Raw genomic sequence first — 18424 nt, 5'->3', positions numbered from 1 at the left:
TTTATTTAATAATGTTAGAAATATAATTAAATCTTTATATACATTCCATTTAGAAATAATAAAATTATTAGATAAATATCGTATACTTTTATTAATTAATTTTAGTCAAATTATTATTATTAATTGAGTATAAGAGTAGATAAGTTGTTTCTTTTTAATTTAATATTTTTTATTAAAAATATGCATGTATGTTTCGAAGAGGTCAGTGTTTATATCATTAAAAAATTAAGAGAATGAAAATAAAATAGATAAAAAAAACATTATTTAATATTATTCTTTTTATTTTTAAATAAAAACTGAAAATAAAATCTAATCCACTTATCTATCAACTCAGATATAATCTATAAGGATTTGTCGAAAAGAAAGTTGAATAACTTGAATTTTTTTAATCAAACTAATATTAGTAAATTGCTATTTTTGTAAAAGAGATTGTGAGACTAATGTTTTATGATTGGACACTAACATAATAGATTAAAAATTAAATTTCCAAAAAAACATAATACTAATCGAGAATTGATTTATTTTATTGTGTTGGCAAGGAAAAAGATAGGATTTGGATAGAGCTGCAAATTTGAGACAACACGCTTATGTTCCATGGCTTCTCTTTTATCCTCCCCCTCCACCTCAATCTCCATCTACCACAAGAAGCTTTGTTCAAGTAACAACAATGTATCTAACCAATCATTTGTATGTTGTTCGCTCATCCCCATTCGCAGACAAAGATACACAACAACAAGGGCAAGATGGTTGGTTCAGTCCAAACTCATTTCTCCCATTTTCTCGGCAAAGATCACCCCTCCTTCATCGGTTAGTTCAACTCTACTTCACTTTTAATTCTTTCTGTTCACTGTGTCTGTGCTTGCTTATGTGTTTCGAACTAAATGGGACTATGCTTAGGATATATAACAGTATGTTATTGTTTTTACCGAGTTCCAATAAACTCGTCTAAAACGTTAACGCGTGCACTTGGATGGAATCATGGAATGGAATGAAAAATTATAAAAGAGTTTTATGAGAAAAGAAGAATGTATGAGAAAATAGTTATTTAAATATGAGTGAGTTTTCATTTTTCATGATGAAATTTGTAAGGAAACACGATGAAGAAGTGGAATAAGCATAACAAGTGGGTTATATTTCTAGTTCAAATAGTTTGAATGAATGATTAAAGGAATGAAAATTATACAGAGCTTCATTGATCAGCCCCAATCTGGAATACAAATTTCATTCCTTTCTCTCTCCATTCCATTCCATCCAAGTGAACGCAGCCTAAGGGAACATATATCATTTAACGTTCCCGCACAATTGGAAGACGTAGAACAAATCAAAGTAGACAGAGAAAGTGATAATTAATTCCTCCCGACCGCTTGAAATGGGGACTCTCCTTGGACCAAGCTCTGATACCATGTCAAGCAATCAAGTCATTTACAAACCCTAATGTTGTGTTTGGTTGGGGTGAATGATTCCGGAAGGAATGGAATGAAAAATGAACTATCTTATGGATGATTTTAAAGACATTTCATTCCTTCCTCCATTCAATTCCCTACATCATATGCTAGATATCACCCCTTCCATTTGAGATGGAATGCTCCATTCTCTCCCATCCTCAATTTCTTCTCAAATCTCATCATAGCAATTTTGCACTCCTTCAAATTTTTTCAAAACTTTCTTCCTATCTCTATTAGTTTCAAGTATTTTTTACTCATTCCATTCCATTCTCCACAACCAAACACAACATAAGTTGTTAGAGGGAGGCTTTAGGAGGAGCATATATTATTTAACAGAACCTACATTACCCAACACAAGATATTGTAGCTGAAATTTTGTGATCTTTTTAAAGTTTAAACTAATCATTGCTTCAAACGCCAATATGATTACAGATTCCAGGGAACTTCTTTTAGTATGTTAATATTTCAATATTAATTTTATATATTTTTTAACGTTTAGATTTATGTGCTAATGTCAATTGTCTGCCTGTTTGATAAATTTTCAACTTTACAGAATATAGTGTTTCTTGAATGTCTATCAGAACAGTACGCTTTTGTGGAGATTTGTCCTGCCCCTGACATAGTTTCTAGCCATGGCCATGCAGGAAATTATAAATCATCACAAACTCACTAGTTTATGTACGACTACTCTGGAAGATCAGATGAAGAAATTCGGGGCTGCAATTTCCATGTTTGTTATTTTCGTGCAGCTGACATCTTCATTGCCTTTACCTGGCTGGGCATCATGGTCTGTTTCTCCCGCAAATGCTGTCCTTTTCTCGCCGGAGACCAAACTCCCTAGAACTGGGGAACTAGCTTTAAGAAAGGCTATCCCTGCAAACACCAACATGAAGACAATACAGGTGAGTAAAAAAATTAGGTACAAAATTTCAAGTCATTACATTTGAAATATTGTGAACATTCCCTTATTTTTCTAGGATTCCTTAGAGGACATCTCTTATTTGCTGAGAATACCACAGAGGAAGCCATTTGGAACAATGGAGGGTAATGTAAAAAAAGCTTTAAAGGTACTCCAACTTCGGATTTCTAACTTATGGTAAAGAAACGTATTATAATTGGTTGGAATGCCTTAAATAAAGCATACCCGAACTTTAAAAACCGATTTAAACAAGAAATTGATATTTATTTTAATTTGGAACCAGATGCACTACAGGAATTCTGCTTCTGCTAATGTAGCCAACATATAAGCTGGGTCAGTGATCCTTATTTGTTTTATTCATCTTGCCTCTTTTTATGTCAGATTGCAAAGGATGAAAAAGAATCCATTTTGGCTAGTGTTCCGGCTGATTTCAAGGATAAGGGTTTGGAGTTGTACACATCTCTGGTAGAGGGGAAGGTATTTCATAGAAAAAAGGGATATTCTCCTAAAGTTTGGAACCTTTAATTTTAAATCATAAAGATCCCCTTAGGAGAAGCTAGATGAAGCGGGTTATTTTTTTATTCTTTAAATTAGTTTTGTATGATAAATCTTAGTGTTTTTAATCACAATGGAACTAATGGTTCTCTGCCACATAATTAGCAAAGGAGTCTTGGTTACTTTTGTTCTCCTCATGAAACAACTAAAAACCAGTATCTCTACACTTTGGCTTTATAAGATTTAAGATTTCATCATCTTATAACTTCTGTGAGGGAAAACAGTTCGGTTAACTTAAATTTCTTAGTTAATAAGCAGGGAAAAATATTTTAACTTGTCTTCCTTGTTCAGGGTGGATTGCAAAGCCTTCTTGGATATATAAAAGATAAAGATCCAGATCGAGTATCGGTAGGTCTAGCATCTTCACTGGACACTGTTGCAGAACTGGAGTTGTTACAGGTGATTATGATATTTCAATAGATACTGGATTGTCCGCAATTTTGAATAGACATATTAAGGACCCTCGAGTTGCTTAAGATTGTAAGGTGAATTTGATGTAGCTCTGGTTTAAAGATGTCGGGCACTGCTGTTCTAGATCTCCTATATCTAAATTCAGATTCTTTAGTTCTTATATATATTCTAATGGCCTTAGAGCTGCTTTACATTAGTGGCAATGACACAAGGAGCTTTTAGTGTTTTATACTAGTCATATTGTTACCTGATGTGAATGTTTAAATAAATTGTATATGTTAGTCTGAATAGAGGCTGAGCTGTTATTAACATCCTGGCACTATTTAGTAGTGCTTCAGTCAGTTACTCAGTAAGATGTACGTATTGTGTATAACTGTATATGTAATAGAGTAATGGACATACAGAGCAAGTGAAAACTATAAGACAATTATTTCATTTTAGTTTCAGATCTCTGTGTAATAAATGAATGTTCTTCAGGCTACTTGTTCATATCTTCAAAATCCATTAGAACTTGATGGATTCACACATATTTATACCCTTAAATATTTACTTATCGCAAAAGATTTTGGTTTTCACAGGCTCCGGGACTGTCATTTTTGTTGCCGGCGCAGTACTTGAAATATCCAAGGTAAAGGTGTTTAAAGATTTGTACTTGATACAACCACCCCCCCTCCCCAGGTTCTGTTTGTTTTCTTTTTTATAATCTTCTGGGGCAAAGGCAATGGATGGGAAATTAAAAAAAAAAACCCAGACCTTAGCAGATTCAAACACAAAATAAATCATATTCTGTGCTCCTTAAAAAAAAATTATTCAAATGTAAGCTTTCTCCTACTTCCTTCTAGAGGTTTAGAGATGGGGATCAGTATTAATGTATAAAATCTATTAATCTCTTCCTTCTGTTGTAATCAACTAATTATGATTGTCTGGTAACTCCAAATATTTGAACATGGTACTAAAGGCTAGGTTCGGGAAGTGCAGGTGATTTGTACTCTGACTTCCTAGCGCTGTGAGCCAGTGATGATATCGTCACTCTATGCCACCGATTGTGCTTTTGGAGTTGACGTTAGAAGCAAAAACCTCATTTATATATTGGGTGCTGATATTTATTGAATTTACAGGTTTACAGGAAGAGGAACCGTTGAATTTGTAATTGCAAAAGCAGATGGTTCGACATTTTCACCAGCTGGCGGTGAATTACGGAAGACTGCCAAAATTCAGGTTTAAAGAATCTTCCTTCGTTAAAATCAATATATGTCACGATTGCAATACTTGTCATTGTACCAAGCATAATGTCCGTCCAGTGAACCATGTTGTTTAAGAGGAAACGGCGAGGATGATATCTCTATTATTAAAATATAATAATGATGAGAAAGGTTATGCCAGCACTGGAGGATATTTGTACACTTACTGATACTATACCTGCCTTCAGGTCGTTATAGATGGATATTCAGCACCACTTACAGCGGGGAACTTTGCCAAACTGGTAAGGTAGTAAGTTCTTACTTCATCCTTGTCGATTTTTTATATAATTAATCTGTATACATCCACTATAACTGTTTTACAGATGGTCAACAGATTACCTCCGGGCCCAAATATAGTGGCTTCCTCACACTTGACCCTTCTTTAGATGTGTGGTATTGTAATTATTTGCTTAGATCTTTCACCCTAATTCCTCTGGCCAGAGTATTGTATAGGTATTTAATTTTTCTGATATGTCAATGACATAGTTGTCTGGAACTCTCTTGTACAACCAGAAATCATAAAGCTCAAGATAAACCTCCTTCATGTGAACTGGACGATAAGAATTCCTAAACTGTATGCTGTAGTCTCGTGCACAATCTAATCTTCCAATATTTCAGCAATCAGGTCCCTTTATTTGACTACGAGGATACGGTTGGTGGCAGATACTTGCTGACTAATCAACAGTTACTCAATTGTGGTTTAGGTAGTTGATGGGGCATACGATGGGGTGAAGCTTAAATCTACTGATCAAGCAATATTATCTGATAGCGAGCTAGACAAAAATATTGGTTACAGTGCTCCGTTAGAGATTATGCCAGCAGGACAATTTGAGCCACTTTACAAAACAACTTTAAGCGTCCAGGTATAATGATTCTTGGTGCCACTTTCCAGAGAAGGATAACATTATACTAATTCGGATAACTATTTGTTTTTCTTTAAGGATGGGGAGTTACCTGTGCTGCCACTTTCAGTTTATGGTGCGGTTGTGATGGCTCATAGTGATGTTTCTGATGAGTATTCCTCACCAAATCAATTCTTCTTCTATCGCTATGATAAGAGTTTTGTGAGTATCATCAGACAAAATATTTTTAATTTATTTTAATGTACTGTACTTCTGAAGTGAACCATAGATATACATGGTCCATCTTAAATGTATGCTACACTTTTGACCACGTAACTGTTCTAAACTAGCATTTGTATGAAACAGTCTGGCTTAGGAGGACTCTCTTTTGACGAGGGCCAATTTTCTGTGTTTGGGTAAGTCATGAAATCCCCCAGCGTTTGCTCTGCATTATCAATTGATTTTCTCGTAGTTAAGCCATAATTGAGCGGCCTCTTTAATTTTGCCTACTTTTAAACCACTTTTTAGCAATTATTTCTTTATTCAGCTACACAGTTGCTGGGAAAGACATCCTTTCTGAGATCAAAAGTGGTGATGTGATCCAATCTGCAAAGCTAGTGGAAGGACTTGACCATCTCGTATTGCCAGAAAGTTGATTCTGCGGCCATGTGGACAGGGTTCTCTTAATTTTTTCAATTCTCTCTACATCTAAAGAGACATCAGCACAATTGTCCATTGCTCTTAGACTGTCAAGCTCTGTTTCTCTCTTGCTCAACTTTTTTCCAGGAAATCATACTATTACAGAGGTAAAAAAACAATCGTGCAGCTGCACTAAGTTGGTGATATATTGAGTCCTTGCTATTTTTATGCTTAGCCATTTTTTCGGAGGATCTAACAAGATACTGCTCTTGATGACTTTACTGCTATAAACTTGTGATTGCTAAATAATATGAAATATTTGTATTAAGTTTGAGGTTCTCCGCAGCATTGTCTAATATTTATAGCCTGTCCTTCTAGGGTTTCTTAGTACCGAGTAGATAACAATCTTTAAATTGAAATACGGATTTCCCAGAAATATTATTGTAGGAAAAATTAAACAAGCAAGTCATCCCTACAGAGGCACAAAATAGGTTGAGCTTGAACAAAAGCGAAATACAGTTGACTCCTGAGATTTAGAAGCTTAAAAATAAGCATGACTGCTGATGATATGCAAGATCACATCATTGTATTTACATGAGATTCAAATCATCAAAAATTATCTGAAACAATCTACCTTAGAGACGAGATCAAATTCAAGTCATGGACATATTAGAAAGGCGACTGGGGGTTGGCTGGAAGTTCCGCCACCTCATGTTGAGCTTCCTGATTGGTGGCATCAGTGCCCTTCTTGCCACCTCTTTCCCCGCTCTACGCCCTCTCAATTTATCCCTAGGTGGCACCTCACGGTGGTTGTGGAGAGTCATGGACCGCAGACTTGTGTGTTGATGGCGCCTTGGTGCTCCCATCGAATGCTTTCTCTGATCATGAAACCTCTCCGCCTTGTAATGATCAGTAACTGATGATACATTTGCAGGAGTTTGAAGCCTTCCCATCATTTTCTTGGAGGAAACTGTTTGCATTTGTTAGTTTGTACAATATGTGTGCCAAGTGTGCAGGTGTGAGTAATATATATCACAAATTGTCTTTCTTAATAGCCTCTTTGTTTCCTTTGAAATGAAAGGGTCAGCAGTCAAGAAATGGTGCCCCTTGTGTAGCACTGGATGGTTGACTTTGATCTTTCTTAACCACGGAGTATATGGATTATGGAGTGGTTTATTGACCTTGAATATTTGGTGAAAGATTTTATAATGCAACTACCATATTAATCAGGATTATTGTGGAACATTTTTCATTTAAGAATGGAGAAAAGGTCATCTTGAATTGTTATAATTTCATATAGCCAGGCTGTGATTAGTTATAGCGTGTCAATCAAGTTTGGCTATAATTTTTTATTGATTTCTATTCAATAAATTATAGTATGCTATTAATCTATTATGTTTCTTTTATTCCAAAAAAATTATCTATTATTCTTCTATGTGATTCTAATCAAATTAAAAAATTAAGAAATTAATTAATCCGCCCCCGAGACAGGACTTCAAACAGTTGAATACGTAGCATGATTATAAATGCATAATTTTTTGAATCCTCTCCGTTTCATTTTAATTTATTGACTTTTTGATATATGCGTACAATATAAAAAATAGTAGTTCCACTTAAAAAAATTCAGTTTGTACATAAATTAAAATTTGTTCCCAGTATTATTTAATATAAATTTTTATAAAAAATAATAATATATATGTGATATTTTTAACAATTGAAAAGAAGTTTGGGTCGAAGGAAGTATATTAAAATTTAACAAGTGTTTCGGAAAGTGGATGCGGAGCATTGGTACAAATTGAACCGGTCTCAACTTACGATTTGTGGACCTCTTAGAAAACTGAGGTTTTATGGGCCAGGTTTAACATTTCAACTGCATTGGCCCTTATGGGCCCATTTATACATCTATACTATTATGTACTTTCAAGATCCATCTATGAGACTATGACTCATCTATGACTCTGGAAGAAAAAACATGATCAATCTATGACTATTGAACTGGGCAAAGAAGTTCAATATTTCTGTCAACCTCTAGATATTTTCATTTTTGAGTAGCCAATCAAATGATTATTTAATTAAAAAACCTTTTTGTTAAGATTTAATATTTTTTCAAATCTTTCGATAAATAATACTCTAATCCATAAATATCTATGATGACAAGAACAAATTACACATGTTAGAAAAATTTTATCATCATTTGGGTCATTTTATTTTAATGTGAAAAATTTCACATAATTATGTGTAACATTGACATAATTAATAAATGAAATATTAGTCATTTTTTTTGGAATAAAAAATATTAGTCATTTTAGAAAAGTAGTGATCATGTATATCAACTTGCGTATAAATTAAACACGGAAACGTATACGTTTTCTCCTCTCCGTATATGCTTTGTAAACTAGTGATTAGAAATTAAAGTAAAGTAAATTAGGATGTATATAGGGAAATACGTATGGTATCTCCACTACATTACAACGGTGTGGCAGGTTGTCAGTTGTCAATTACCAAATTAAGGTAGTAATGATTTGATGTTAAATTTGTACTCATTACTGAGAAAGGAAAAATACAGTCAAGAAGATATTTAATTTGTGTGGTAGGAATTTGAAAATAATGAATTTCAAAATTTGATTTGACAGCTTGAATTGGCGAATGATATTTTAAAAACAAACCACTTGCTTCTTTCATATCTAAAGTTTAATTAAGTGTTTTAGTTATAGAAAATTTAAGAAATAATACTCCCTCCGTCCCACCAAATTGTTTACCGTTTCTTTTTTAAGCCGTCTCACTCATTTTTTTACATTACAAAACTTTCCTAAAATAGTTAATGGGTCCCACCACTTTACCACTTTTTCTTCCTTTTCACACTACTTTTACTCCCCTATCTCTTTTTTATATTGATTTAATTACCAAAAAAACCATATAACTATCGTGTTTTTTTCAATTTAACCATAATAGTATATTTGTTGCAGTATAATGCAAATAACTTTAAAAAACTTTATTTTAAAAACTCAATCTCACTAGTTCATAACCATGGTTAAGTTAAAATTAAGATGGGTGCCACATATATTATCAAGTTATTAATTAAATTATTTGGTACATGGGTTTTATTAATACTTTTACTATCTCATTAAGGGTCAAAATCCTAATTCACAATCTACACAAACACAGAGTGTACTGAAACTTATGTTCGAAAGCGACGATGTTAGAGCAAGTCCAATGCTAGATGCTATATATCTATTGCTATTGCTATAATATAGCACCAAAAAGTGTTTTTTGGTGCTAAAATAAAACTTGCACTCCAATGCTAAGTTCTATAACTAGTTTCAAATTTAACCAACTCATTAACTTTTACCTACCTTCTATAAATTTTATTAAATATCTCAACAAATTCTTCCCTTTGGAGTTGATGTGGCAACATGGATGGATCCATCCTTAGTTTCAAATATAGAACCAATGATGCATCTATGCATGAATGCATCTAAATATAGCACCCCTTTGTAGTTGGGTTTTTTTACTTTTGATGCTATAAGAGCAACTCCAATGCAATGCTATACTTGGTTCTATTGCTATATTATAACATCAAAATTAAAAAAACTCAACTCCAAAGGAGTGCTATATTTGGATGCATCCATGCTTAGATGCATCCTTGGTTCCATATTTGAAACCAAGGATGGATCCATACATGTTGCCACATCATCAATAACTAGAAATTGGAAACTAGTTAATGAGTTAATGAGTTGGTTCTATATAGAAGTTGGTTGGAAACTAGTTAATGAATTAATGAGTTGGTTCTATATAGAAGTTGGGTAAAAGTTGATGAGTTGGTTAAATTTGAAACCAGTTATAGAACTTAGCATTGGAGTGCAAGTTTTATTTTAGCATCAAAAAACACTTTTTGATGCTATATTATAACAATAGCAATAGATATATGTCATCTAGCATTGGACTTGCTCTAATATAGCAATAGAACCAAGTATAGCATTGCATTGGAGTTGCTCTTAGTGTGATTTTTTGAAACCACCGTCTATCAGGTACTGTATATCGATTATTTTTCATGCGATTTATATTTTATATCGAATTGATAATTTTATTTAAGAAAAAATAGATTTTTTCGCCATCAAACTTATTGTGTATTTAGAAACTTAGCACTAAACTATGATTTTTTTTGTCACTGATGTTAGGATTCGGATTTTTTTTGTCACTGATGTTAGGTTCGGATTTGATTATTAAAACTATATTATTCTTTTTAGCATTATTAAAATATTGTGGTGGTTTGCAATATTTTAATGATATGATAACGAGAGTTTGACACGCATTTTAATACTTCTAAAAAATTTAATTTCATAAATTATCTTATTATTTTTCCTAAATAAAAATTTATCATTTGAATTTTTATACACAAAAGAAAATGTAAATATAGCTGACTTTTTATGTATGTATAATAAATTATGTAAAATTTTAAAATTAAATTAAAAAAATTGATGTCTTGTGCTGCATGTGACATTCATGTGTTATGAATTAATCATGGTTAGAGACTCATTAAAACTGGGTTATGTCAAATTGATTTTGTATTACTTAGTTGCATTATTCTGCAACAAAAACAGTTTTATGGTTAAAATGAAAAAATCACATAAGTTTAGTAGTTTTTTTGGTAATTAAGTCTTTTATATTTTAGAAATCAACGGGTCCCACCACTTCATCAAATTTTATTTCTCTTTTCCACTATTTTATACATATTTCTTAATCTCCATGTCCAAACCCAATGTAAAGAATTGGGTGGGACGGAGTGAGTATATTTTTATCTATAAAATATGAACTTAGATATAGGTGGAAAATGATATTTTAATAATTGTGTCATTTATTTCAAAATATTAATTTCAATTCGGAGTTGTGCATATAGGATTTAAATTTTAAGTTTAATACCATCTAATTCCAATAGTTTAATTACATTCATGATATTTATGTTAATATTAATTTATATATATATATATATATATATATATATATATATATATATAATAATATATCATTTGTGGATATAATTTATTTTGATTGCATCCGCTAAATTTAATATATTTATTTTGAAATTCATTTTAAGAGACTCAATTAACATAAAGAATTTTGATTTGGAAAATTTGTAAGCTTGAAAGTCTATTTGTTTACGAATGTTTACAAAAGCTAATTATTGATAAATCTAATCCGTGCAAACACATTTTCAAAATAATATTAACTACTTAAATTTCTATTATATTATTAAATTTTAGTTATGCATTTAACAAGTCGGTACTAGTTAAATACAAGCAATTTAAGATTCATTTTACTTTAAATATACAATTGTGTTCATACAGTCCAGGCCATAAGTTCTATAAAGTTTTTATCTAATAACATAAAATCTGTTCTATCTTTATATTTTTTATAATTTAGACTTACACATCTTATAAATTATTATCTGTTCTAATATTTTTCCGGCCGATGACATGAAACGACAGAGAATATTTTATTTTAAATATTACTCCCTCCGTCCCTCTGAATTGTATACATATGGATTGAACACGGAGACTAAGAAAAGTGTATAAAATAATGTAAAGTAAGAAGAAAGAGAAATAAAAGTGGATAAAGTAGTGGAACTCATCAATATATAATAGATAAATTTTGAAAAGTAGTTGAAAGTAGTTAGTGGGTGGGATTTTATATTATAAAATTTTACTATTTCAGGAAAATTTTGAAATGTATAAAATTGAGTGAGACATAAAAAAAATATATAAAATTAAATGGGACGGAGAGAGTATATTTCTAAATATCTTGAAAACAAGTCTAAGTCAAATATTGTTTTAGTATCATTTGTCATGTTTGGAGGTGGAAAATTTTCAAAAAGATCGAAGTTAATAGAAAATAACGTTTGACAAATAGGGCCGGTGGTGTCTATTCTGCTTTCATATTACAAAATGCTACCTCTTTCTTTTTCTGCAACGTCGATGTTGAATGATCGATTTAATATGTCCTCAACTCTAGTTATTATCTTTCTTTCTAAGGTTCCTTTCATCTTTAATCATGTGGCTATTTTTCACGGTTATTTTTTGTTTTATTGGTAATATCTACTCATGCATGCACACACGTGCATATACGTATATAATTTTTTATTTTTTATTGTCAGGTGAGCAGCTAATCAGGAAAAAGTATATTATTCTATGTCCGCGGAGCTGGTTACAGAGACAGGAAACTGATTTCACAAAATGTCGCGTACTTGTCCAATTAAATTCTCGGATTCTCGAATTTCCTTTTTCATTGGACCTCAATGCAACTCGGTTGTGTTCCGATTTCAAACTACTCGGTGGTATTGAAAATATCAGAAATATAGTGATACATCATTTGCTCATCGAGTGTCTGTTATAATTAACTTTTTCATGCAAAGAAATATAAGTATTCATCTTCTCGAAAAAGCATAGGTCTTGGTTCAATCCCTCAGTTGTGACTTGTGAGTTGGTCTACCAGAGCAAGTTTGACTCAGTTTAATGTTATCTCAACTTTAAATCTTGATTTAAAGTCATTTTTGATTTGAACTGATAAAATATCTATTTATATACTTATATGTTAGTTGAAATAAAATTAAAAACAAATTGAAAATTGAATTAAGGTCAAAATCAGCAGGATGTATTTCTTTGGACAACTTATTTTATTTTTATTAATTTTTAGTAAAAATCGATTTTAACACCAAAATAAATAATTTATCAAACCTATTTTTATTTGTTATATTTTTAATAGCTCATAGGTAATTTATAATATAAAATTACTCAAACAAATAATTTAAGTCAAACACTTTCATATTAATAAGTCATTATATATAAGTGGCAGGTCATTATTTTCAGTACTATGATACGATGTTAAATAATTAAATTTAAAATATTAGTATATTGATTATTTAATAGGATTACATGTATATTTTTATCAGATATAAAGTTGTTCGTTTTTATTTTTATTTTGAGTAATAAATAATTTTATTAAAACGAAACGCTTAACAAGACGGATATTGAAACCCAGTTTGGACAAACCTCCGAACTTTCAACTATAATCTGACTAGTGAGACAAAGAACGAACTAAACAAATAGTCGTTTTGTTTTCATATCGATTAACACATAGAATATTCATATTCTTTGATCTAAAAAGTATTACAATGATATATCGAACAATCCAACCTACATTAGTTATGAAACTTGCAGCATCACAATTAACCTTCAGATAAGCATCATCTGTAACCCAATATTCAAAATTATCAGTCAATTGAGCACCAGACGTCCCCAAAACATGAACAGTTTTTTGTTGTGAGAGATGAACTTTTGCAGTATCCACCATCGTCCCGAAATTAATGCGAGCCTTATAAATCTCTCAAAATACCGTATAAATCCTTTTTAGAATGATAATCGAAAGACATACCAAGACACATAAGAATAACAAAATATAACACATTGACATCCCAAAAAGATTGGCACACACTGACATCCCAAAAAGATGGGCACGATTGACAATCTTGATAATAAGGTACGCAACAAGATCTAATCCAAAAAGATTAGATTTGGGTTTTATTGAAAAACTGGTAAAATGATAGAGGGGATGAGAGAATGAGGGAGTTAATTGGTGAGAGAGATGAAGATCGGAAGACGGAGAAGTGACGGTTGAAACCCTAATACGAGAGTCGACTGGAGAATATTTTTTTGTTTTAATATCAACTACCTATTTACTAACTTAATTACAAACAGTTGTTCATTTTGTTATATTTAACAGTTGCCGCGATAGCTAATTTACAATAGAATAGAATTTAATTTACAAACATAAATCATACATGCATGTATTTTACAGTACATATACAGACAGTCACACCCACGCACCTTGATAAAAAATACTCCCTACATCCCGTCAGGTTCTTTACTATACTTTTTGACACGTATTTTAAACCTCTTATAAAGTATACTTACATTATATATATTTTTTTTAAAAAAATTCCTGAAAAAAATTTGAAGTTTAAACTTTTATCTAAAAAAAAAAAAAATTAAAAATATGTTATAAAATTATGATTTACGAGAGTGTCAAAATACGTGTAAACAGTGTACGTAAACTTACCGGCAGACCGAGGGAGTATGGACTTATCAAAGCCGAAAATGTGTATGAAGTCTACATGTATGCTTCGTCTTTGTAAGTTAGTATCAATCGATCAGTGATCACTAATCATAACGAAAACGACAGTTAAAAGAGATCGAACAACAGCATAGGCTTCGGTCTAGCTTGTAGCTAGCTAGGTTTCCGCCGTTCAATAACTTAATGATATTATAACGCCGATAAGAAGCACGGCAAATGCTTTAGAACGTCGCTTGCCGAACAAGGAGTGTTACTTTAACCATAAATGAGCAACGGATTAGTTCACGATATCCTCGTCAAAATCAGTTTTCAGAATCTTACTATTTAAATAACTCAAATGTTCTCAAATTTTTGTATTAAAATTTTCAAAACCCTTCCCTTCTAATACATTCAAACACTAACAAAGTAGATATGCAACATCAGTTTTCCACGGCAATATCATCGTCGAATTCCTTGTAATGCTACGTACAGAAATCTCAGTATGCCGCACAATTACAAATTATAAATAGTGTATCATATATATATACTTGCTTCTAATTATCATACAAATTATAGTTACTATATATATATATGTATACTCGCTAATAAGCTATATATATAGCATGGATATTTATATCTGAGAGTACCAATTCATCATACTTTGTGGCTCATGTTGTCTAACAACACCTTGTTGATCACCAATATTCCCTCCCAGCGTTGAAGCCTGCTGCATTGAAGCCTGAGAGTTTTGCGGAAACTGAATCAACAAACTTGGAAACGACACATTTTCGTGATCTCCCCTCTCCGTAACAAATCTCTTGCCCGAGCTCGAAGAACAATTAGTACCTCCACCATCTGTATTCGTCATGCCCTCTTGGCTGTTCCAGTACAAATTTGAACCCAGGAAGCTAGGTTTTAAGGAGAGGAGATTCGCGGCGCTTGAAGGAAAGGAAGAGAGCGAATTGTTCATGGGAGAGTTTTGAATATGAGTATTATGGTCTGGTACCATCCCTTCGAACATAGTTTGGTCATTTTCGAGAAATGAACCGTAAGTGTTGGATGTGGTGGAGGCTTTAAGCCCTAATGATGGGAGTTTGTTAGGACTCTGTAACTGCCCGAATGATGGTAGCATCAGCTCATTCAGAGATTCACAGCTCTCGTGATCCAGAATTGGCCTCTGCGGATTCATCTTCTTCTTGTAGATTCTACACAGGACCCAATCATCGAGCTACACATCACAATCAAAACCCGAATCAAACTCATGTAAATTCGTCTGTCTGGAAATATGCATTTGAAATTCAGGACATTCAAATATTAGTATTATCTAACAAAATTAAATAACAGCTCAAATCCTGTCATTTGAAATCCATAAATATACGTTCTCAAACGCTCTCTAACAGATATTTAAATTGAACGAATATTAGTAACAGAATTACTTCTTACCCTCGAGGATCCCTTCTTATTGGCTAAAATATCAGAATGATCAGCAGCAGGCTTGTACTTGTTACGATCATCCGGAATCAGTCTATACTCATGCATGACCCAGTTAGTTTTGATCCCTTTCGGCGGCTTTCCACCATAAAACACCAGTGCCTTTTTAACCCCTACTTTCTGACTTCCAGTGCCGCTCAACACTGGCTTATCAGTTCCGGTGGCCTTCCAGTATCCTGACGTCGCGGCCCGGTTCGGCCTCGCTCCGTTTGGGTACTTCCTATCTCTCGGGGTAAAGAAGTACCACTCTTGTTCACCAAAACATGCCTTAGCTGATCAACCAACAAATTATTCCATTTTCACTTTCTTCTCTTAAAAAAAATAAAATATCTAGCTATGCAAGTAGTACTGTTAAGTACTATTAAGTATCACCATGTATCACAATCATATAGATTAACTATGCAAGTACATAATACATAATACAAATACGAAATACGAATTAGATTTTTATATTTATCCGTTTTTCTTGTATACGATTATAAGAGGGAATATTACCAGGGAGTTCCCAAGGATCAAATTTGTAGAGGTCGATTTCAGCTATGATCGCCGCGGGAAGAGGAGCCGCGTCAACTTTATTTTTGAGATAGTGAACCACCAGCTCTTCATCCGTGGGGTGGAAGCGAAACCCTGGCGGCAGCTGAGGCTGCTGCTTCCGCGACGCCGTCGACGAGTCCGTGCTCTCCATCTCGAATACAAAAAAAATCGAAAGCAGAGGAAAAATTTAATCTGATATTTCGGAGAGCATCAGAGAGCAGTAGTGTAACAGAGAGGTTGGAGATGAAAATGAAAAATGTTGTTGGTTGCAGGTAGTGTCGCTTTTTATATATAATTTTAGACTTCTCGGGACCACGGTATAATCAAGATAGGGTTAGTATGATTAGTACATGCGAATAAATTTCCACCAGGGGTAGATTAGTCATTGTTGGATGGGATTGTTAATGGATTTGGGTATTTACCGGATGGCTGTATGCTAGTTGAAATTTATTTTTGTAAGCGTTTTAATGGTATCAAGATGGAGCTAATGATGTGTTATGCTTCCTTGAACTGGAAATTAGGCCATTAATCATCTTCCAAAACGCTCAGGTGTTGACACGCCAGAGGCTTGCAAGGCGGGACCACTGTGGGGTAGGTAGAGCCCGCCATATTGCCCGGTAAATATAGAAGAAAACTTGGAAGAGTTTACTGAACTACAAGCACTAAATAGTTAAATGCTAACTAAATAATTACTTTGTTAATAAGAAAGTTGCTTGTTAAATATTTAATTTTAGAGAATGATATATAAAGATTATTTTTTTTCCTCGTACTAATCCTTTCGTCCCGATCATTTTTTTTATATTTTTTATGAGATGTTTTTTTCAGTTCCTTGCATTTCAAAACTTGTAAAATATAGAAAATTTTTATAATATAAAAATCAATTAATCTCCGTATTTTTCTGTTTACAAAATGTATTCACGTAAACATTCTTTATATTAATAATACAATCATTTCAATTATTAAGAGTTGTGTGTGGTTAGTTTTCATTTTCCTAACCTTTTTGTTATCACAATAAACATGACAACAAGTTGTCATTTATTTTTTTTATCTCTTAATTATTTTAAGATAATCATTTGAATATATTTTTTCCGTCATTTTAGTTTCTTTACATTGAGATTGGAGGTTCGACACGTATTCTAAAATTTCTACGAATTATAGTTTTATGAATTATTTAATTTTTTTTCCTTCTAAATAAAAGTATAATGTCAAAACTTTTCTAAAAAATATATTTGAAAAATAATTATAAAGCTGTATTTTATAACAATTTTAAAATATATGTCATGCAATTGAGAAAACTTACGAAGAATGAGAGAGACGGAAGGATAGTAATTACAGATTTCAGTTAGCTTGCTATTTGCATCCGCTGGTATGCTAACATATTTTTATCAATTTAATAACAACAAAAATTCGTCACATGAATAATTTTATTTTGGATGCTATCCGTAACTGAATAAGTGCCTTATAAATAAAAATACTTGCAATGTTTCATATTTTAATATATTTCGCGTAAAGATTCTAGGATAGGATACTTGATTATTATTATTGTTGCTTCAAAATTGATTAAATATATAGAAAATTACCTGAAACCCCAGAATGCGACGACTCAAAGCTCCAAAGTCATAATATTCATTGTGCTGTCGTTGAACATGTAATGGCTGGAGTTGTTTTGAGTTGAATCTAACGTTCTTTTGTTGTCATTTGGTAAACTATTTTTTTTTTTTTTTTGAAGGAATTTGGTAAACTATTTTTAATATTTGAAGAAAAATATAAGAGAAATTATCGTGGGTAAATAAAAAGGTAAAAACAGAATATGTGCCAGTTAATTATCGGGTGTTGCGGAGGTTGGGTCCGGTGTAGGTATCTCTTGATGGACCTTGTAGAAAAGTGGGCCCACTAGTGTCAAATCTTGGTGGCGACCCACATCATTTCACCATCTTCGTATATATTCCTACTCTCAGAATTCTTCCTTGATTTATTGGCAGTTATTAGATCATTCTAATTCTAATTACTGTATATCTTTAGCACGCCAATTAGGATATTAGAGCATCTCCGGCAGCTTCCCTGTATGATGTCCTAAGCTATTAATATAAGGAATATGACATAAAACACAACTCCAGCAGAGTCCTAGCCATCCCTTAAAAAGTTAGGATGCCCACTTCATTCCTCATTTTTAAGGATTGTGTAACCATTCCTCATTCTATTTTCAAGAATAAAATATTCACTTTACTCCTTTTTCCCCCT

The 18424-nt window shown here is 32.5% G+C and overlaps 2 protein-coding genes across 3 annotated transcripts; one reads left to right on the top strand and one right to left on the bottom strand.

Moving 5' to 3' along the window:
• Window positions 1-508: 508 nt before the first annotated feature.
• Window positions 509-6380, top strand: LOC108219575 (peptidyl-prolyl cis-trans isomerase CYP37, chloroplastic). 2 transcript variants are annotated; one of them, XM_017393081.2, is made up of 12 exons: window positions 509-807; window positions 2090-2347; window positions 2423-2512; window positions 2746-2841; window positions 3211-3318; window positions 3909-3958; window positions 4449-4548; window positions 4760-4813; window positions 5276-5434; window positions 5513-5635; window positions 5780-5829; window positions 5961-6380. In XM_017393081.2, exons 1-12 carry the CDS (start codon window positions 595-597, stop codon window positions 6067-6069), a joined length of 1410 nt encoding a protein of 469 aa, XP_017248570.2. In that variant the 5' UTR covers window positions 509-594; the 3' UTR covers window positions 6070-6380. The 2 variants fall into 2 exon arrangements, with proteins under 2 accessions (XP_017248570.2, XP_017248571.2); XM_017393082.2 differs by having other exon boundaries at window positions 667-807; window positions 2076-2347.
• An 8145-nt stretch (window positions 6381-14525) lies between these two features.
• LOC108217835 (NAC transcription factor 25) lies at window positions 14526-16569 on the bottom strand. The gene is made up of 3 exons (XM_017390726.2): window positions 16145-16569; window positions 15602-15921; window positions 14526-15386 (listed from the first exon to the last, which is right to left on the bottom strand). The coding sequence occupies exons 1-3, from the start codon at window positions 16332-16334 to the stop codon at window positions 14790-14792; spliced, it is 1107 nt and encodes a 368-aa protein (XP_017246215.1). The 5' UTR covers window positions 16335-16569; the 3' UTR covers window positions 14526-14789.
• Window positions 16570-18424: the final 1855 nt, after the last annotated feature.

This window comes from Daucus carota, chromosome 4, assembly GCF_001625215.2.
Source record: "Daucus carota subsp. sativus chromosome 4, DH1 v3.0, whole genome shotgun sequence".
In the NCBI taxonomy this organism is placed as follows: Eukaryota; Viridiplantae; Streptophyta; class Magnoliopsida; order Apiales; family Apiaceae; genus Daucus; species Daucus carota.
This window is presented reverse-complemented; position numbering and strand designations above follow the sequence as displayed.

Coding starts and splice junctions, on each gene's coding strand:
- LOC108219575 (XM_017393081.2), top strand. CDS start 595: ATGGCTTCTCTTTTATCCTCCCCCTCCACCTCAATCTCCATCTACCAC. Junction 2,842..3,210: donor CATCTCTGGTAGAGGGGAAG/GTATTTCATAGA, acceptor TTCCTTGTTCAG/GGTGGATTGCAAAGCCTTCT. Junction 5,830..5,960: donor GGCCAATTTTCTGTGTTTGG/GTAAGTCATGAA, acceptor TTCTTTATTCAG/CTACACAGTTGCTGGGAAAG.
- LOC108217835 (XM_017390726.2), bottom strand. CDS start 16,334: ATGGAGAGCACGGACTCGTCGACGGCGTCGCGGAAGCAGCAGCCTCAG. Junction 15,922..16,144: donor TGATCCTTGGGAACTCCCTG/GTAATATTCCCT, acceptor TTGGTTGATCAG/CTAAGGCATGTTTTGGTGAA. Junction 15,387..15,601: donor ATAAGAAGGGATCCTCGAGG/GTAAGAAGTAAT, acceptor TGTGATGTGTAG/CTCGATGATTGGGTCCTGTG.